At 46.4% G+C, this 22,519-nt stretch overlaps 1 protein-coding gene across 2 annotated transcripts in view; it reads right to left on the reverse strand.

Annotated features, from left to right (window-relative positions):
- Positions 1–22,519, reverse strand: part of GPC4 (glypican 4) — an 89,221-nt gene that overhangs the window by 25,938 nt on the left and 40,764 nt on the right. Inside the window, exons 1-2 of one of the 2 annotated variants that reach the window (XM_061598523.1) lie at positions 16,944–16,964; positions 10,324–10,482 (exon numbers count right to left, since the gene is read on the reverse strand). In XM_061598523.1, the coding sequence (XP_061454507.1) occupies positions 10,324–10,432 (109 nt within the window). In that variant the 5' untranslated portion in view covers positions 10,433–10,482; positions 16,944–16,964. Of the gene's footprint in view, positions 1–10,323; positions 10,483–16,943; positions 16,965–22,519 lie in introns of those variants that run through there. The other variant, XM_061598522.1, reaches the window with a different exon arrangement.

Raw genomic sequence — 22,519 nt, forward strand, 5'->3', positions numbered from 1 at the left:
ACCGTCCACCAGCAGCATCTCAGTCTTGTCAGGATTGAGCCTCAGTTTGTTAGCTCTCATCCAGTCCATTGTCGCGGCCAGTAGATATATGGGATAAAGCCTGCCCTGAAGACCTCAAAAGTCCCAGAAATTAATATAGGGGTATAGGATGCAGTAATGAGATGAGAGCCAATGTGGTATAATGGTTAGAGCACTGGGCTGGGAGACCCAGGTTCAAATCCCCACTCAAGGTCACTGGGTGCTCTTAAGCCAGCCACCAAGTCTTGGCCTAGCCCACCTCACAAGATTGTTGTGAGGATAAAATGGGGGAGGGGGGTAAGAACCAGATACACCCCCTGAAGCTCTTTGGAGGAAATGTGGGATATAAACATAATGTATAAACATCCAAGTGCTGCCTGGGGATATGCCATTAAAAACATTACAGCTAAATATATCTCAAACCGCTGAGTACCTGCATGGGAGACTGTCATGTTGATTTTCACAACGTTGTGATGTTGACAATGTCCGCCCCCGATGGCAGCAGGAGAAGCATTTTGTTCAAACTATAGTGCTGCATCAGGCTCATTGTGGGAAATCAACACAGCATCCCTCAGCCAGTTAATGCTCTGCCAAAATCCGCCCTCCACTATCTCAGAAGGTTTCTCCTCCTGCAAAAGAGGTTTTGTTTTTCTGCCCCATTCTCAGGAAACTTGAGAATTTCTTAGGAACTGCGGTGTGTGCAGGACTTTGAACCTATCCTATTGTTGAAAGGTGGTGTGTGTGGTTTTTTTTCCAGTAAACCCTTATGCTGCAGCCTCTGAAGCTGCCCACGCTTCCTGGTCTGGAAAAGCCCCACAGGGTTTTCTCCTCGTCTTTGACTGGGGTGCAGGCCCTGGGAAGGCTGCAGAGTGCAGACCGCTGGGGAGATGACTGGTGGAATAAATGAAAAGGCAGTCCAAAACAACCCTTGGCCACCTCAAAGGTGAAGCCGGCACAACAAAAACCTTGCACCCCGCCCATAAAAATTTCACCACACATTTTCTCTCCCTGTCGATAATTTTTGAATGCAATTTCTTTTCTCGTTAACTGATGGAGAAGGGTAAGCAAACAAACAAACGGGAAATTTTGGGCACAGCAGTAGGCTGAGCTCCTTGGCATTCAGTGGATCTCAGTGCCTGTTAAAGGGGCACCCAGGTCAGATGTCAGTGGTGGGTATTGTTTGAGGTGAAAGAAGATGCTGAAGAATGCCACATGCCTGCTGCCTGGACCCTTAAAACTTTAACAGGCGAGAGCTTTATACATGCAACTTGATCCTTTAGAAACCCACGAAAAAACCAAGGCCCATTGATTCAAATTGATCAAGGGATCCAGTCCCATGAATCACTCCCAAGAGCATCCCACTTCATGCCTGGAAAATGCAACGCTGAAAAACTCAAACCAAAAAGGAGATGAAAGGCAAAGAGATCTCCACCACAGTTCCAGCTCTGTGGTCAGAATATACAGCAGGGTTTATTTTGGGGAGGGGCTCATATGGGACCTAAAGAAAGCTCGACAAGAAACATTTATACAATCATAATACCAGCAGTGTAATAATCTTGAAAAATGTCTAATGTGGGACAGATGTCTGTAACTTACAGCATTATGCTTTGCCCCAGAGGGTCTTTGCAAAGATGCCTCCTCCCATCCAACTTGTACGTAATGATGTTATGATTTAATAGCATTCTAAAGGAAGGGTGGGGTGGAGAATGAAGGTTGATAGCGTTGGAATTCAGACATTTTCGATGCAGTCCTGATGGTTCCCTAATATATAGCATACTTCCCCTCCCAAAAATACACCCTCCAGGGGGGCAGAAAATCCCACATTATTTCATCTAGGACACCGGGTATCTGGGATTCTCTCCTGTGCCTTCTTGTGACTCATGTTCAATAAATAAAAATTTAATAAAACACGCCTCTGTGCTCAAATCCTCAAAGGGGGCAGTGTTTAGACTCAAAAGTTGTTAGAAAAAAGTCCTTGGCCCGGTTTGAATTTAAACCTTGTTAAAATGTATGAAGTATGTTGGAGTTCAAAATTTTAAAGTCTTCAAAGTGCTCCAGTACAAACAAAGTCTAACTCAGAACATTTTGGGAGAGGGGGGAGAGAACAGGGAGAAACAGAGGAAGAAAAAAACACCCTTAAAATGTGTTTTTTAAAAAAGGTTCCTTATTAACACAGTCCTGGGCTTGGCGGTTGACAGAGCGGCAGAAAATGCAGCCTTTTAGAGCGCAGAAGGAATACGAACCCTGGAGAAAGCATCTGATTTCAACACTCGCCCCCCAAACACATCCTCTGTCCAATATCAGCACGAACTTCTCCACTGGTTCCCATGACTGGCATTTCCTGTCTACAATTCTCTCTCTCTCGTGCACGCATTTATAATACATACTATAGAGATTAGCTGGGTGGTATGTATTAATTTCTAATTCACTTAATCATTCTGAAAGCTCACTTCCTTTCCTCCTCTGTTTCCCCTCCTCCTCCTAACCAACCCTTCTCCCAAAGACTTTTCAACAGAAAGGCCAAATAGGTTACACCCTTGGAAGTATACCTAGAAAAGGTTTAAGATCAAGCTCGTTTTGAAATTACACCATGAGAATGCCTCTGAAACTGCTAACCCAAAGAGCATAAGCCTGGGTTACTTTGAGACTTTCATGAATGTCGCGCACAGAACCCTTTTAATTGCAATTGTATTAAGGAATATTTCAAGCAGCGAACAAAACACGTCACCTAGTCAGAAAGAATAAAGCTGCCGATCCATTGGGGACAGACGGGGAGGTGATGGGCTTAGAAAAGTACAGCAATACTGCAAGGGATTCCTAAGGATCAGGGCGACGACAGGACCACTAGAACATCACGTTCTGCACCAGATCCCAGGAAGCTGCCTTACGCAGCCAGGGCAGAGGTCCATCTAGGCCAGGATTGTCCACATGCATGGTGCGGTGGAGGATGGAAGTCTAAAATATCTGGAAGGCATCTGTCAGGAATGCTTTGATTTGGATTCCTGCATTGAGCAGGGGGTTGGACTTGATGGCTTTATAGGCCCCTTCCAACTCGACTATTCTATGATTCTAAGTTGGGGACAGCTGCCCCATGCCCACACCGAACTGCAAATGCTCACTCATTTTTAGCAAGACAGACACTTGGAAATAGCGGCACATTCCCTGCCCTCTTCAGAGCAATGTTACTCTGCGCAGGTGGGGCTACTGGCTACGTTTCTTTTGTGCCATCAGCTAGCCAAACGCCTGCCTCCAGGGTGCACTTGTTAATAAACACAAATGCAAGAATCCACTTCCACCCCATCTTCTGGCTTGATCCCAGCCACCAAAAAGCGGGTTTTGCCTGACACCAACACTGAGTGGCACGGAGGTTGTTTGAAAAGGGATCCGTGTGGCAGCTAAGCGAATTGTGAGCAAAGGGAGGCTTTTGCTTGAGGCGGCACGTCATCCCTAATGGAAGCTGCCGGGCCGGGGCTTCCCTCAATGACAACAGGAACGTGCAGTGGCTGCAGTGTCACAGTAGCATCGCCATGGCTCATGTTAGAGCCATACGACAATGGAACCAATGACCTAGAGAGGTGGTGGGCTCTCCGACACTAGAGGCCTTCAAGAGGCAGCTGGACAGGCACCTGTCGGGAATGCTTTGATTTGGATTCCTGCATTGAGCAGGGGGTTGGACTGGATGGCCTTATAGGACCCTTCCAAATCTACTGTTCTATGATTCATGTGGCCACTGCTGTGCCGATACCGTTCTGAACACATGATGTGGTACAGAAAAGTTTGCCTGACCTGGGCTTGAGAAGGCCAAGCTTCGTTGAGTCTCCACAAAGAACAATTGCAGCTCGTGGTGCAGAATGTGATGGTGTTAGTACAACAGATCAGATAGCTCAGTGGCAGAGCACCTGCCTTGCATGCAGAAGGGCCCAGGTTCAGTCCCCAGCAGCCTCTCCAGGTAGGTCTGGGAAAGACTCCTGTCTGAAACCCTGGACAGCTGCTGCCAGACTTGAATTCCCCAACCTGGCGCCCTCCAGATATTTTGAACCGCAACTCCCATCTCCACAGCCAGCACCAGGCACATAGGCCTGGGGGTGCCCAAACTGTGGTCTGTGGACCAACAGTGGTCTGCAAGCTTCATTCAGGGGGTCCACGGCATGTCTGCATGAAATATTCATATTGATTTTTTATTGGATTTGTATTGCTTCTGTGATGATATTTTATTGTTTTACCATTTGAATCCTGTCGAATAAAAGAAGGAACAAACAGTGCATTACAATGGCTACAACAGGCAGCCAAATCATTAAGTGGTCTACGAAGGCCCTTGGCAATTTTCATGTGGCCTGTGGGGGGGGGGGAAGTTTGGGAACAGCTGATGTAGACAATCCTGTGACGACACAGACCACTGGCTTGGCTCTGTATAACGCAGCTTCCTGGGATGTGGTGCAGAATTTGATGATCTGCTGATGATCACAGCCATGCTGGTTGGTGCTAATGGGAGTTGTAATGCAAAACATCTGGAGGGTGCCAGGTGCATCCGAAACACCCTTGCTTCTTCCCACAGTGCTCCAACGCTATTGCTTTTTTTAAAAAGAAAGAAAAAGACAAGACATTGCTATTGCTTCTCTAGTTAGATATTAATTCTCCCTCTCGTAGAAGCCAGTCTGGTTGGCTGATTAATGAGCTGCTCTGCAGCACAGGAATAACCCCTCTGACCTTGGGGGGAGAGGGAAGAATGGAGGGAGGCTGGCCTGCTATCTTGACAGTTTGAAGGACAACATGAATTTACACCTTTCGTTTCTCTTGGAAGCTGGGCTTGCTCTCCAACAAAAGTTGTACGCTTAAGCGAGGCATGAGTTTTACAGCGGCAAGGCAAACAAATCGGCGCTCATGAAATTATTGCCCCCTTAGGGACGGGTGGGTGGAAAGAAGCCCTGTCAAACCCAAACATTTTTCAGGGCCAACCACTGCTGGTGCATCTTAAAAGGCAGACTTCCATCGATACCCCAATCTACTTACAGCTTGTCCTACATGCTTATGTTTCATTTAAAGGAATGAAACGCAAGCTGTTTTGATGCTCTGCAAAGCCACGAAGGACAGGTAACGCGCCCCTGCTCTGAGATTGGGCTCTCGAGTAAGCCCAGACAGTGGGAACAATCTACAACCTGTAGCCCTCCAGAGGTTGTTGGGACTCCCATCAGGCCCAGCCAGCATAGCCAATGGTTAGGGGACAATGGGAGCTGCAGTCCAGTGACAGGTCCCTCATCTCTGGTCTACAACTCAGTGGGGGACCTAACTGGACATGAAGTTAATCATGTGGTTGCCCCTTGTATGCTTATTTTTTTCTGTAGCAAAGAGCATCCACCAGGGGCCAAATGCAGATAGGGAGGAAGTCTTTAATTGTTTGCCCCCCACCATGATCCTCATACAGCTCGGCTGCCATTTTTTCCAGGAGGGAAGCTGCTCCGAATTCATTTTAGCTGAATTTCATTCAATACCACTAAGGATCATCCAGATTGGAACCTGAGCATTGTTTTAACATCAAAGGCCAAAACAAGTTCCTAGCCCTTATGTTTGTGTAAGGTCAAGGATAAAGAGGTGCATCTTCAACATACGATAAAAACTATGCAATGAAGGTGCCAGACACAGCTCTGTGGGGAGGGAACTCCACAGGGTAAGGCAAGTGGGGGAAACCCTCCAGATGTTACTGAACTACAGTTCCCGTCATCCCTGGACTTTGGCCATGCAGGCTAGGGCTGATGGGAGTTGTAGTTCAGCAACATCCAGAGGGCTTCCCACACTTGCCTTACCCTGTGGAGTTCACCAACAACTGGAAAGCACTTGATTGGGGGAAGGCTGGTCTAGGCCAATTCTACCATACAAATTTCCCCATTTACTTTATTTTTTCAAAGCAGTTCATACACCTCCCTCTCCCCCAGCACCAGCAAGCTTTGAGAAAGGCCAGAGTGCACAAAGAAAGTTCGCACGCTTAAAGAATCTTGAGCAGAGGAGGGAGAAGCGAAGGAGGCATCCGAAAGCTTTCTGAGCGGTTTGGTTTTGCAAAACATGTGTTAGCACTTATCAGCACAGGAAAAAGAGTTCACTCACACAGCGTGAAGAAACTTAAACCTAAGACGTTACACCCTGAATTGGAGCAACCACCCTTGCCGGGGAGGGGAGAAAAAGAGAGAGACCCATTAAAAACGGCCAAAAATTTAGAGGGAGAGTTCTTTTTTTTAAAAAAAAGAGAGAAAACCCCCAGTGGAGTTCACATCATGACTGAGAAGGTCTTGGGGGCAACAAAACCAGAGTCAAATGTCTGTCTTTGCCAACCGGGCACCTTGCAGATGTTTTGGACTATAGCTCCCATGGGCCCCAGCTAGCACAGTTGTGCTGATAGGAGTTGCAGACCAAAACATCTGGAGGGTACCAGGTTGGGGAAGGCTGTCTGATGTGTAAAAAGGGGGCTCTGGGGGGGGTCTGCGTCCTTTCCCATTGCTGGTGGGTCTCAGAGCTGTCCATCTGCCTCATTGTGCCTGCTTCCTTGCAGCTGGAATGCAGGCCGGGGACAGGGAGGGGAATCCGACAGCTACTGTCAGCTGTTAGGCTGATCTCCTGAGTACTGTGACCCTCGGGTCTCCTGCTGCTCCCAGAGGATTCTGCCCTGTTCTCCTGCTGCCCCAGATGCTTGGAACTGCCGCTCACATCATCTGCACCGTGCCTCTTCTCGTACTTCCTTCAAATCCCTCCTCTAAAACCAGCTTTCTGGGAAGACTTTAGAACATTCCGTTCTGGGCCACCATTCCCTCCTTCAAGGAGAGCCACGGCCAGTCAGTGGAGACCAGGATTCCCCAACCTGGTGCCCTCCAGATGTTACTAGACGCCCAGCTCCAACTAGCCCCAAAAAGGATGGCCAATGGGCAGGGATGGTAGGAGCTGGGTGTTCTGGAAAAGTGTGTTAAATTTTAAACAAGTGAACAATGGGTGGCAGACTGGCTTATATCTACTAGTAACATCAGTGGACTTAAATTAGTCATGACTATGGGTCTACTCTGAACATAACGTTGTTAGATCCAGCCTTAAATGTTTTTTATTAACTGAATGGGTTTAATAAAGAGAAACATTTTCAGAGATGAAAAGCCAGGAATGGAGCCCTTTAATGGGTAGCTGCTATTAAACATAGCACCCCCCTTAAATGTTAGACAGGTGCCATCTCTGTTGTCTTTTTAGCACCTACTGAAGACCTTCCTCTTTCAACAAGCCTTTTAAGTAGAGACCTTATCCCAATCTGTGTTTGTGCTAGAATTGCTTTTAAATATGCTTTTTAAAAGCTGTTTTGTGTTTAAGTTTTTTTAGAAAAGATATTTTTAGGGTTTTATCACTTCTTGTTTGCTGCCCTGGGCTCCCTTTGGGAGGAAGGGCAGAACAGAAATAAAATAAAATAAAAAAACTAGAAGCACATACTACATCATTGCTCTCCTGTGGGGCGTCTGGGATGCGGGGCTATGAACAGCATGAAGAGGGAACCCCAGAAACAAATGAAGGAGCAGCAACATTCCTCCCAACCTCTTCCCTCACCTGATTTTAAGCACTGCGACTCATGCATCTACACCTCTCCAGTCTGTCCTCCAAGGAGCTCAGATGGCATATGGAGCCCATCCTCTGATTTATCCTCTCAACAGCCCTGTGAGGTGAAGCTGAGAGATGGTGCCTGGCTGAGGGTCACTCAGCGACAACTTCCATGGCTAAGTGGGGATTTCAACCTGAGTCTCTCCTGTTGTGGTCTTCATACTCTAAAAGCACTACATCACACTGGCTCTCTAGTAAAAACCGATAGCAACGCTCACCAACCTGGTGCCCCCTCCAGATGTTCTGGACTCCCATCAGCCCCAGCCAGCACAGCCATTTTGGACTCCAATTCCCATCAGCCCCAGCCAGCACAGCCACTGTGCTGGCTGGGGTTGATGGGAGTTGTAGTTCAAAACATCTGGAGTATACCATCTTGCCAAAGGCTGCCCTATAATTTACAAAAACAAACAAAACCTAGGTAAGCATGTTGCCTTTTATATTTTCAGAGGGGGATCTGCCATGACCTGAGTACAATCTGAAATCCACTTTGTATCTAGTGCGGCTGACCAAATTAAGTCCGCCTCACTTCTCTGGGAAGGATATGCTGCAACATTTTCTTGCAAGTCAACTTGTAAAATCCATCATTTCTCACTTGCTACCCTTTTATTAACTGCCCCATCCTACCCAATGATAGGACCGGCGCCAATTGGGGTAGCAATGGGGTCAAGTGTTCTGGGCCAAACCTCTCCCAGAAGCTTAGTGCTCACCAGAGTGAATGTCCGTTTCTGCAGCAGAAATGGGGATTAGAAAGAAAAGACAGGAACCTTTCTCTTGGCAACAAATCCAGCATTTTCCACCAGTGACCTTATATATTTTCCACCCTGTATACTAGGACAGAAATCTGTGCCTTCAGATAAGCAAGACAAAATCCTTGGTACATTTAGAAAAAGTGGGGAAGAATCCTCATCAGAAGAAGAAGATGCCTTTTGGCCCTCACAGAAACACCTTGTCCTTCTGTTCACTTTTAAGAGCTGCAAGGGTCATATAACCTGCGGCGATTGGAAGCCATACAATGAATTTAATGCTGCTCACCACCTATTCCCCCTCAAACAGTACAAGTGTGAGTATACGTGGAGTTAGAACTGCATTTCACATCCACTCTGTTCCCAATCCTGAGAACTACTAACGGGATTCTGCATTAAGACGTTGCAGCAAGTTTAGCAGTGAGGCTTCCATCATAGTTGCAAATGAGCACTAACATCTGAAAACAGCCAGAATGGACTCTTGTGAGTCACGTCCATCGGGGAGCAGCGAAATAAAACCCAGGCGCCCGTCTTTCTTGCAGAGTGTGCTGTTCATGAATCAAATTGGACATACAGACGCATTCCCCTTGCGGGTAGCTAAAGAGGCACAATCAGCAAATATTTCTATCAAACCAGTTTGCAAAACAAGCAGCGTTCTAAACTTGGTACCACAACTCATAAGTCATTCCACCTCCTCAAGTTCAAGCTAGGGATAGAGAGAGTTACAGAAAACAAACACACCCAGACGACACAAGAGAACTCTCTCTGCATCAACCAACCTGGTGCTCTCCAGATGGCTGGGGCGGATAGGAGGCCATTCGGTTAAGAACGTAAGATGCTGCTGTGTACCCATCAGACCGCTGTTCCATCCAGCTCAGTATTGTCTACACTGACTGGCAGTGGCTTTTCAAGGTTTCAGACAGGGGATCTCTCCCAGTCCTTTCTGGACACGCTGGGGATTGCACCAGGCAAAGCGTGTTCTTTACCACTGAGCTATTACGGGTGCTCCTGAGGAATACAGGAGATCTGCCTTCCATTGAGGCTGCTTTCACACATGGGGCTAATAGTGCTACTTTAACGGTTTAAAACAGTAGCGCTTCTGTCCCGATTTCTAAAATCCCTTTCACGCCGCAGTACCTCTTGCGATAAGGAACAGTATTTTTTCAGCCGATATAGCGGCACTTTGCGCAACTGTCTTTCACACGGCTTGTTTTCGTCCCTCACCCATGCACACTGTCCAAGATCTTGTCCCGTCGCCATGCAAGTCCTCTCCCTTTAGGATCTGACTTTTTAAATTGTTTTAGTTGTATCAAGACGGGTGTGTGTGGGAAATGCTGCTGCTATCTGTACCGATGCTGGAATACCGGTACAACGTTCGTCAGGCAAAAAAACCCCAAAAAACTGCGTGACTAAAGGGTGGGAACGCACTGCATGCTGGGATGCCTGTCACATGAGTGGCAGCAGCTAACGAAACACTCCCGCGACCTTCCGGGTTCCCAGCCTTGCTAACGGATTATTTCTGGTATCATTTATTGCGGAAATTAGAGCTACACTTGCACTACATTCCACCAGAATTCCGGAGCTACCCAGAATGTCGTGTGAAAGCTCAAATATAATGCGCAAATTACCAGGTAAGAAATCGTCAGAATAACGGAATAAAGTGCAGCGTGAAAGCACCCCGAGTCAGACCACTGGTCCATTTAGCTCAGTACTGTCAACACTAACTGGCAGTGGCTCTCCAGGGTTTCAGGAAGAGAGCTACCCAGGTCCTTCCTGCAGATAACAGGGATTGAATCTGGGACCTTCCGCATGCAAGGCAGATGCTCTGCCCCTGAGTTGAGGCCCTTCCCCCAGGTTGACAAAGACTGGTACAAACAGAGCCGGGAAATATATTTCAGGGTTTCCCAACTGGGTGAAGGAAGCCTCAAGGCTTAGGACTCACCGTCAAACTTTTTGTATCGGGAATTGAAGGTGGCTTGCAAGTTATTACTAAGTTCCACGTAAGCGTTTCTGAAGTCGTGTTTGCTCTGTTGGCCATATTTCTCTTCCATTTCTTGAGAGCAGCATGTGTAGCCTTGAGGGCAGACTTTCAAGTGATCACCTGAAAACACAAAGGTGAAAACGTTACACACTCGTACATCAATCTATGACAACCGTAAAAAAAATAATAAATAAGAAAAGGAAAGCTTGCCTGCTGCTTGTGTGCAGATGCGCAGAAAGGGGCAGTTACTCTTGGGTAAAGAGCACTAATGGGCAGGCTTGTCACCCAGTTAAAGAAAGACTAGTTGATTAATCAAATGAGCATTGAAATCAATTAATTATATTGTTATATTTACATACATCTGCATGTGACAAAAAGAATAGTTTTGAAGAAAGTGTATACTTGGTTTTTAAGTGATGTATGTGTACCTCACAGCAGGTGCCATCGCAGACCAACAATTTTAATGATTTTCCTAATCAATCAGGGATAGCTTTTTAGCTGATTAAATAGTTTTTTAGATCCATTAATTTGGCACATGCCAGCTGGTTTGGACTGCCATCAGCCCCAGTGTCCTGGCTGGGGCTGATGGGAGCTGTAGGCCAAAACATCTGGAGGGCGCCAGGTTGGCAAACACTGATCTGTCCAATCACAAACTTAGCAATGTGTACACTAGAAATTCAATCCCCACTCTGCACCCCCTCCTGTCTTGTTATAGGGGCGTGTCTGGCATCCCTATCTCTGTTGCCTTCGTACAGAATGAGTTTGGGGAAAGAGACAGCAATGGAACTCCAAAACTGAAACTCGATTAAGAACAATACAAGTCTACACTTTCCAGACCACAAACTGGAGCATCCAAACTCATCTTCTATTCATTTATTTATTAGATTTATATCCCGCCCTTCTTCCCAATAGGAACCCAGGGCAGCAAACAAAGGTATTAAAAATGCTCTAAAACATCATAGAAAGAGACTTTAAAACATATTACAACAAAACATCTTTAAAAACATCTTAAAAAACAATTCCAACACAGACACAGACTGAGATATGGCCGCGACTTAAAAGGCTTGTTGAAAGAGGAAGATCATCAGTAGGCACTGAAAAAATAACAGAGATGGCGCCTGCCTAATATTTAAGGGGAGGGAATTCCAAAGGGCAGGTTCCACTATGCTTAAAGGCCTGTTTCCTATGTTGTGTGGACCTGCTTATAAGATGGTATCTGCAGGAGGCCCTCACCTGCAGAGCGCAGTTATCGACTGGGGATATAAGGGATAAGACGGTCTTTCAGGTATCCTAGTCCCAAGCTGTATAGGGCTTTGTACTCCAAAACCAGCACCTTAACCTTAGCCCAGTAGCTAATGGACAGCCAGTGCAATTCTTTCAGCAGTAGGGTGACATGTTGGTGATACCCTGCCCCAGTTAGCAGTCATGCCGCTGCATTTTGCACCAGCTTCAGCTTCCGGTCCAATCTCAAGGGCAGTCCCACATAGAGCGCATTACAGTAATCCACTCTGGAGGTTACCAGCGTGTGGACAACAGTGGTCAGGCAATCCCAGTCCAGCAACAGCCACAGCAAAGGCACTGCTAGCCATCTTCTTCTCTAATTCCAAATCTTGCCTTGGATGCATCTTACTTAATAACTTGCATCCTCGTCTTTGCAGTACCCTCCACCCAGCTGGTGCCCTCCACCTGTTTTGGACCACCATCCCCATCAGTCCCAGCCAGCACAGCTAACGCTAAGGGATGCTGACAGCTGTGGTCCAAAATATCTGCAGGGCACCAGGTTGGCGAAGGCTTCTTTATAGCTTCCATTAGGCACTGAAGGCACACCTCTTCACCCTGGCCTTTGAAAGTTGATTTTGGTGTCTCCCCTGTAACGCATCATATGGAGCTATCATTCCAGGATTTGGGGTGGGGTTGTTGTCATCAACTGTTTTAACTGCATTGTGGTTTTATGTGCTGTAGCCCACCCTGGGACCTTCTCGTGAAGGGTAGGTAAAAATTACATCATCATCATTATTATTAAAGAAGAGCATAAATTGTTTGCACGATTGGGTTAGGTGATACAACAGGTGATTCAGTTAAGCACAGGAAGAAGGCCAAGTGGCACACACGACTGTAGGCAAGGCAGCTGTTGCCCCAACTGACCGGCTGGTTCATGGTCTTGGTGCTGAAGCCTCAGTCCATCCTTCCTCCCTCCCTTCCTTTCAGGAAACACTCTGTGGGATTCTCAGCCCAAAATATTGTCCTCTTCTCTCAGCACTCCAGCTCCTATCATCCTCCTTCATGGTTTACGACTTCCTCTAGAATCAGCTATAAAAAGAATCTGGGGCTAATTAGACCTGTGGTCTCCTTATCAAGGATGTTCGGGTCCCCCTTATCGTTGCTAATTAACACATTTTTGCAGAATGGAAGCCCTGTTAGTCTGGTGTTTGGGGTGGGCAGGGAGAGAACTCAAGAGTTCTGCTGCACCTTAAATGAGACTGACAGCTTTACTGCACCACAAGCTTAGATAGGCTTTATCAGATGCATGAGAAATTGGTCAGTATATACGTGCACGGGAACACAGACTTAACAAAAATATTTGCACAGTGGGGCCAAATGATACAGAAAACAGAAAAGATAGCTTATTCAGGGTACAGATAAATTCAAGATCCAATCAGAGTATGGGCTGGTTTAACGCAGGAACTGAAGAGGAAGCCTCCAAGTGACAATAGCAGTTGTTTGTTCTGAAATTGCTACAGATATCCAGAGTGTGCAATCTTCCAGTCCTCTTTCTGGGGAATCTGCATCACGCTTCCTCATTCCACTTTGGGTATGGTGCTACAGTGAGCAGCTGAGGGAGGTGGAAGAGGGTTCTCCCACAGGTATAGTCCTAAGAACTGAACAGCTACTAATGTCATTCAGAGGCTTCCTACCACAAGGAGGCCCGTGCATGTTCTCTTGTGTGCGCTAGTCATAACCACATTCCACTCCCAGTGCAACCGGTACAGAGTCCATCCTGTTAGTCACCATTATTATGTGCAAAGTCAGAAATGTTCTGCTTTCTATACCCACAAAATCTATTGTCATGTCCAAATTAAAAAGCATTAATTCTTACCCAGCTGAAGCAAAAATTAGTCACATCTAATTGCATTAATTCACGTTAATTCCTTGTTACCTCTGCCATGCCTGTCCCCCCAAAAAACCTTCTTTCCCCACAGACTGATTTTCAGAATTCAAGTCTCTCTGCTGTTGCATGCTCTGAATGAAAATGTTTTGGAAAGAGTTGTCAATATGTATTTATTTATTTATTAGTAGCATTTGTTAGTCGCTTCTTCCCAGGAATAGGACTCAAAGCGACGTACAAAAAGGAAAACAAAAACACACTGCATATGAAATAGCTTACAGCAAGTCAAACAATGGCAAAAACAATTTCAAGCGAAATAATACAACAATAATAGAAAAAGTAACAAATGGTAGATATAACAACAACACGAAAACCATACCAACACTATAAATGTCACATAATACATTGTAACAATCCTAATTACATCCTACACATTGTAACAATTCTATTACACAACTAGTCAATGTGGCAAAAGTAGAAAAGAGGGAACACAATTTCAACTTCAACTCAGCTACTAGAACCACCCCACCCATGATGTTATTCACAGTCCCAACTGTTCTAATAACAAAAAGTCATTTCAAACTCCACCAGTCTCCACCAACCGCCCGCCGTAGCTCTTCCCTGGAGGCCTGATCTCACGCAGCATCAAGTGACCAACAGCACCTGCGCGCCTCTGCGAGAGTCCTGCTCGCGAGTCTGCCAAGCAAGGAAGGCTCCTCAGTCGCGCTGGGGTAGCAGGCAAAGAACATCAACGCGGGGAGCAAACTGAGAGCCGCCGCCGCCACCACCATCTCCCCCCACACGCTGGGGAAGGCATACCTGCAGACCGGTCTCCCTTGCGTCCCCCCTCTCCGCAAGGAAAAAACTCCCCGAAGAGCAGAGTCACGGCCACAGCAGCTGAGGGTAAGTTGGCCCTCAGGAGCCCCTCCGCTGGCTTCCCTCGCAGGGCGAGACCGCCTTAGCAGCCTCAGTGACAAACAAGAGGCAACTGCTCCGCCAAGATGGAGAACCACTCAGCCGGGGTAAGGGACAGCTGGTATAGCACAGTGGGGAGAAGAGCCTGGCTGGGAGTCCAGAGTCTGTGAGTTCAAATCCCCGCTCGTGTCTCCTGGGCGTCAAGGGCCAGCTAAAGATCACCCCACAGTGAGTGGCTCAGGGGTGACGTGCCCTGCCACCTTTGCAGCCATGGGCAAGCTCCATAGTCCCAAGGAGCCCAGTTGCCCCCCAGCTGGCAGTTGCAGACAAGGAAGGGGCTGGCTTGTGCAGCTGGGGCAAGCTGAGCAGCCCTAGCCAGCTGGGGAGGACTAGCCTCAGAGGGAGGCAATGGTAAACCCCCTCTGAATACCGCTTACCATGAAATCCCTATTCATAGGGTTGCCATAAGTCGGGATCGATTTGAAGGGCAGTCCATTTGCATTTTGTCAATATGTAAAAGAAAAAAAAATAGTACCAAATTATAGTAGAGAGAAATAAGAGGACAGACTTGCAAATAAGTTACTAGTCAATATATTTCTACCACCCTCACTTTCCAAGCATAACTAAGTCAGTCAGTACAAGAGACAGTCAGAACAAAGAAGAACCTTAGTCTGTCCATCCACCCCCACCGCTGAAGTGGACAGTCTGTTGCACCAGCACTCATCCCAATTCACAAGGCAATTACCCAAATTTAAATGGAGGATGCTGCTCTACGAGTCTGGTTGAACTCTACGGCTCTCAAGGTACAGCTCTGGGACACCAGTCCAAATTCTACTGCCCTAACAAGCCCCATGAATATAACCCTATCGCAGTTGTTTGAGATGCATGGATTATTATTATTACTATTTAAATTTACATCCTGTACCTTCCTTTAAAGCAGCCCAGGATGACCTGGGGGGGGGAATGAGCAGCTGTGCTTCCCATTTACAAGTGTTTCTCTCTCTGATCGCCTGGAGGAAATCCTTAGCTTGCCATAGGCGACTAGTTGAGTTGCTGTTTACTAGACTGAGGACAACCAATACACTCCCTAATGCCATACTCATTGGGGGTTGGCAATAATTAGATGCGGGGGGAGAAGGAAACCAGCCATTAAGCTGGTAAGATTTAGTGGAGAAAATGACCTCTGGGCAGTTTTCATAATAAAAATTCTACCTGATGTGCTACAATTGCCTATAACGTAGAACCGGATTCTTGCAGAAGGCTAAGAAAGCGGCCTTCTGGATGAGTTCCACCCAGGCTCCACAAGAGGGGGAGCTATTTTTGGCAAGCCTTTTGCTGCCTGAGCCTCAGCCGCTGGTCAGTCGTTGGGACGTGAAGAATATACAGTTCCCTTCCACAATAGGTCTCCCCGCCACAAAAACAAGAAATTCTAATTATTTCTGTAGCATGTACTTAAAATACCCTACATAACCAAAGGCTGTCTGGATTTCAATTCCCGCCCCCCTTTTTTCCATTTTGCTTGCTGACAGCTTAGAGCCTGTGGATTTACTACAGAGCGAACAACAGACACTGGGGGGGGGGGGAGGGACAAGAGATTTATGCCCCTCTGTGCAAGCCAGGGAGCCAAAACACACATTAGGAAACTTAATTGTGTTCTGGACATAAGAGAGAGAGAGAGAGAGAGAGAGAGAGAGAGAGAGCTTGCCTTCGCATTCATTCATGCCCAAATTTCCCTCTGCAAATACTTGTTTTACAGCCCCAGGGTCCTGTCCTGCAAACGCAGCAACCACATGAGTGACTTTTAATAAAATAGCTGCTGCTAGATAGAGCCAGTTGGAAATTCTCATCAAAATGGGCGGACAAAGACAACAACACTTTATTAGGTCATCCCTGGCTGCAGGGATGAGACTGTGCTGGGACCATCAAGGGGCATGCTTTTCCATCTGCTTTGCCCCACCCCTCTGCCTGGGCCATATCAGGAGGAGCTGCAGGCTGAGTCGTGCTGCTGCAGGGGTGGGACTGGGCTGGGACCATCAAGGGGCAAGCATTTCCACCTGCTTTGCCCCCCACCCCTGCTCTTAGTGACATTTTTCTGGGGACTGCCCTTTACCAGGAAGATGAATGCTTTTGGTTTGCTGCTCCTGGTTTTTTTAGAGATGTTAGGACTTCGTTAGTTTGATTTTGTGTGTGTGTGTGTAAATTGTTTTGGAGTTTTTTGTATTTTGTATTTTTATTTGTTTGTAAGCCGCCGTGGGGGCCTATTTGGCCGAAAGGCGGCCTAGAAATAAGACATAACATAACATCATGCAACACTTCAGATGTAGTTAACCCTGCCTCCATCCAAGCCTTGGGGTGGGTTAGAACGAGGGTGGTTATGTGTTCTACTTTACAGAGGACAGTCCTCTATTTGAATGGCAGATTGACAGCCTCTGTTCTGGGGAAGGGAATCCTTTTCATCCCAAGGGCCACATCCCCTCATGGGGAACCTTCTGGGGGCCGCATAGCAGAGGTGGCTGGGATCAGTGTTAAAGGTGTGGAGCACAATGGATGTGACTCTTACCTTTGCACAGCTCACCACACAAAAGCTAGAGGTTTCCACACATCTCTCCCTCCCCGCCTCCGAGCAAAACAGAGGAATAACCACAGTTCACAGACAGATCCTGGCCAGGCAAAAGCACTCAGGACAGCACAGAGCAGAGCCACTAAGGAGCCTAGCCCAAGGACAGGCTGTAGTCTGGAGAGTCCTGAGGGCCAGATAAGGTCGGCAGGGCCACTTTTAGACCTGGGACTGAGATTCCACAGCCCTGCTCTATGTGAAGGCATGCTCTACTGTCCAATCCAAGTCTGGTTTGAAGATTAAAAAAACATAAGAAAGGAGAATGGGGGGGGCCTTGAAGTTGCTCATCTACAGTTACAGGTGGAGAAGCAATACAATTCAGTTTGCATTTAAAGGCAAAGGTGCCTCATTCACACTTTCCAAAACAAAATGTGAGCCAAAATACAACTAGCCCTCAAAATCCACACATCTCTGAATTTTGCAGTGCAGGCCTCCAGCCCCCCCGCCTGCCCCCCCCAATGCATATGCTGGGTAAAGAGTGCACAGAATGCACATATTAGTAAAAGCAACATACAAAAATGCATTATATTAGGGGAAATTGCTTGTAAAATATTTTATTGGTCAAAACTGCATAGAAAAATGCTTTAATTAGGAAAAATTCACACTAAAACTCATGAGTTTTTAAACAAAAAAAATCAACATTGCTGCAGAAATGTGGAGAACTGAATTTAAGGTTGGAGAAATGAGAAACGCAAAGAACTGAAACTGACAGATTCATCTGTTGCTAGCCTGCACCTGGACAGCAGACTGAGCAGGTAGGCACACAAGTCTTGTTCCCTGCACTGTATTTCTCTTTAAAATTATAGTAATTCTTTCTAAACATCCATGCAGTCATATAAATTAGAATGTGCAAATCTGTCCTTTTTTTGTGATGCATGCCCTCTTTTCTGACCATGCACAACAGCCCCTCCCCGCCCCTTTAGGACATCAGAAGAGCCTGGCTGCTGGATCAGGCCAAACACCCATCACAGGTCAGCATCCTGTCCTCACAAAGGCCAACCAAATGCCTATGGACAGCCTGTGAGGAACAGCATGCTCCCCACGTGCAGTTCCTAGAAACTGGCATTCCGAGGCAGACTTGCCTCTGATAGTGGAGGCAGAATACAGCCATTGTGGCAAAGAGTTGGTAGCCTAATCCTCCATTAAACTGCCTAGTTCCCTTTTAGAGTTGTTCAAATTGGGGGCCATCACTACATGTTGTGCTAGTGAGTTCCACAGGTTAACTGTGCACTGTTGGTGAAGAAGTCTTTCCTTTTATCTGTCCTGAATCTCCCACCACTCAGCTTCATCAGAAGACCCCACTGGCTTCTGGAATTATCAGAGAGTTTAAAACAACCCACCACACATGTAGAAAGGTGCCTGACACTCAATCAGGCCATTCGCCCATCCAGCCGCGGATCATTACCAACTACCTCAGTGCAAGGGCCATGTTATCTTCTGAGCAGCCTTCCGAGGGCCACTTTCCAATGGTGGGAAACGCCACAGGCAAAGCGACAAATGAGGACTGTGCCTTTGTACCATAGGCTAGTTTCTACACCCACTCACGAAGCTTGCTCTATCCTCTATCCAGCTATGCCAAAAGGATTGGTCACCTCCACACCATAACACATGTAAAGCACATGGCTTCCCTCAAAGAATCCTGGGAACAGTAGTTTGTTAAGGGTGCTGGGAGCTGTATCTCTGTGAAGGGCAAACTACAGTTCCCAAGATTTTTTGGGGGGAAGCCATGTGATTTAAATGTATGGTGCGGAGGGGACCATTATCTGTGTTAAAGGACCTATTCCAGCCAGACAAGGATGCTGCAAAGCACGGACAGTGAGAGAAGATGTGGTGCGGGGAGAGAGGCTTGAAGGTTTGCATTTGGCACACAGGCCTGAAGGTTCCCAATCCCTTGACCTGCCCCCTACCTTCTCCATGCCCATCACATCCTCTGCCATGGAGCTATGGCCACGATGCACAGCTAGATTTTCATTTCCCCCAAACTTTGCAACCCAAATCTGCATCTGCTTGCTACCTTTTCAAGCAGCAGAATTTGCAACCATTTTGTATGTGTTTTGTACATTTTTATCCTGGCTTATTTAGGTATAAGAGGGTTGAGGGCACTGATGCCACCTGTGCAGTGTCTGCAACATCATCAAGCATCACCCACGCCCCACTTTTAAGCTTATTTTTTGAGCCATAAGGACCAACCAGCAATTTTATTTCTTAAAAACAACACAAAGACACGCAACACACCCATGACTTGTCTTCATTTATCTTTAGGACAAAGCAACTAAGACCACATCCACACTACAAATACATTTATCCCACTATTATACCATTCTTAACAGTGACGGCTTCCCCCAAAGAATCCTGGGAAGTGTAGTTTGTGAAGAAACAGAACACTTTTGGAACAAATGAACTTTTGCAAGGTCGCGCCAAATGGCCTGGCTGCTTCAAAAGCACAGAATTTTATTTTTTTTTACAATCAGAAATGACTGGTATTTTCTGTTTAAATGCCACGTTCCACACACAACTCTGGTAAAGGGGTGGGGGTGAATTCTGGATTCTGCTCCCCCCCCTGTCCGGCTCCAACATCGTGTCCTACATCAACCCACTTCCTGCTTCTTCTCCAAGAACCAGGCCAAATAATTAAGGATAATCCTCGTCAGCTCTGTATGTTTCCTTTGAATCCTGTTACCACATTCCTTCATGCAATCAACTGCGCTTTTTCTAAAAAAATAAAAAAAATAAAAGAGAGACATATCCCAGCATCCCATCATGCCTGTCTTCTTTGCAAAAGGCTATGACCTTCCTCTGCCTCCGGCCTTCTGACCTCTGGTTCCTGTCCGTGCCCTCCAGTTTGGCAAATTTACCTCTGAACAGACCAATTTATAATCAGCAGATCATTACTTAAAATTGGAAAGCATGGCCAAAGTGTTTCTGTTATCATAGGCTTCTGTTTGAAATTCAGGAGGGCGAGGATATAGAAATTATTTTCATTTCTCAAGAGCTTCCTTGATGGACCAATACAGAAAAGACACACAGACCCTGATACACACAGAGAGAGAAATGTTTCAAATCCACAGCTGACAACTCACATCTTCCAAAAGTGCATGTCTACTCAAAAGTACATAGGAAGTTGCCTTAAAGTGAGTCAGACTGCTGGACCATCTAGCTCACTACTGTCTACACTGGCTGGCAGTGGCTCTCCAAAGTTTCAGATGGCTCTCTCTCTCTCTCTCTCTCTCTCTCTCTTAGCCCTACCTAGAAATGCTGGGGATTGAACCCGGGACCGTCTGCATGCAAACCAGGTGCTCTACCACTGAGCTATAGCACTTGTAAATGCTTATTTACAAAGCCATTGTACTACCAACCTTACTGTATGCCTGTGAAACATGGACCATTTATAAACACCACTCCCAACTTCTTGAAAGATTCCACCAACGCTGAGTGAGTTCCAGTTTTGGAAAAAGGGCGGGGTAAAAATAATGATAATAAATAAATAAATAAAAGCTGCCTCCGGAAAATTCTGCAAATTACTTGGGAAGATAGACGGACTAATATCAGCATTTTGGAAGAAGCAAAGACTACCAGTGTTGAAACAATGATCCTTTAACATCAACTCACTGGACTGGCCATGTTGCTCGAATGCCTAATCACCGTCTTCCAAAGCAGCTACTTTACTCCCAACTTACGGATGGAAAACGGAACATTGGTGGACAGCAAAAGAGGTTTAAAGATGTTCTTAAAGCAACTCTAAAAAAATGTAACATGAACATTGACAACTGGAAAGTCTTGGCCCATGAACGTCCCAAAGGGAGGTCGGCTACTTTCAAAGGTGCTGTGGACTTTGAAGAAGCACGGGAGAACGGGACAAAAGAGCTAAGTGGAAGGCACATCAAACAAATCCTCATCATGACCATCTTCCATCTGGAAACCTATGTCCTCACTGTGGGAGGCTGTGTGGATCCAGAATTGGTCTCCACAGTCACTTACGGACCCACCGTTAAAGACCTTATCTCGGAAGACAATCTTACTGGGCCACGAGTGATCGCCAATGAATGAATGAATAGCCCTTTCCCAAATTAAGTCCTACTGTGTTCAATGGGGCTCATTCCCAGGTGAGTTTGCTCTGTCTCAGTGCCTCCCAAAGAGGTTGGCTGCTGTGGAAAGCAGGATGCTGGCCTAGATGGACCCCCATGGCTTAGCCAACAGGGCTCTTCTTACTTGTGCACTTCTGGGTCTCAGCGTTCCTCAGCCGTAAATCTGGGCACATGTGTTCTGTGTGTTGGAAATGCTTATGTTCTTAACACCATAATGTGCAGGTGGGCATATACACAGTGTTTAAACGGTCATTTGCCATCTGGAGTTGCGCCTTCAATAAATACTTTATGAGCTCCTGCTAGCACTAAATTTGTGATCTGGACTCTGTTGCCCTGCTGGGCCATTGTCTACTAAACCACACTCCTGCGCGTGCTTTGCGGGCAGATGGAAGTCTGCTGCTGCCCTCAACCAGGTACATAGAAGTGTTTCTATTTTCATTTTTCAAATGTTGGAAGATAACTCCGCTGATTCCTCCTCAGCAAGGCTTGGAAGAATACCAGAGATGGGGAACATCTGTGGCCCTCCAGATATTGTTGGACTACAACTCCCATCAGCCCCAGCAGGCATGGCCAATTGCCAGGGAAGATGGGAGATGTAGTCCAGCAACAACTGGAAGGTCACCAGTTCCCTATCCTGGTCTACAGCTCCTGCTCTGAGTGCCCCGACTGAATGGAGTGATGTGGGTAACTACTAGAGAGAGGGTCTTTGCAGTAGCGGCACCTTGGTTATGGAACCGCGTACCCCTGGGTCCATCTTTGTAGTTTTTCCCCAGGCCTTTTAAATAGGAATCTGGGCCGCTGCTTTAGAATGGAGGAGGAGGCAGCAACTTCAGTTTTGTCCATTTCTGTTTTTGTTCTACTTTGATCTCATGATCTACTTTGTATTTCATTTGGGCTGTTTTTAAAAAACATGTTTATTGTAAGCCACCCAGAGAATTTTATACAAATGCTAAAAATAAATGAACAAACAAAAACGATTTTAGTATTAACCAGCTCAACTGTGAGGGCGAGTTAAGTGGACAACTCCTTAATTTTTGTTTCCCCACTACCACCATTCCACTCCCGTATCCCTTAAATATGTGTTTAACTCAAGTTTTGTTTTACATCAACAATCCGTTCTATACATTTATTTTGAATATTTGCTCTACATTTCCTACACCTCTTACATCCCAAGTAGTTTATGCGGAGGAAAATGTTTAACTTGGTGCGTGACTTTCATCAAAGAGATTAAAATCTTGCTGCGAGCACAAAAGGCCCTTAGCAGCAGTCAGATTTACATCTTAGTTCAGCTTCACGGGGAACAATGGCTGGTTTTGTCCGCTAATGAGAAATGCCCGCTTCCGTTTTTTAAAAACGCGGGACGTTAATTTTGGGGCAGACTTTTTGATTCCTGCATGCCTTTGGTCAGCCGCAAGGGTGACTTAACATCAGGAA

Source organism: Rhineura floridana, chromosome 16 (genome assembly GCF_030035675.1).
Source record: "Rhineura floridana isolate rRhiFlo1 chromosome 16, rRhiFlo1.hap2, whole genome shotgun sequence".
Classification (NCBI taxonomy): domain Eukaryota; kingdom Metazoa; phylum Chordata; class Lepidosauria; order Squamata; family Rhineuridae; genus Rhineura; species Rhineura floridana.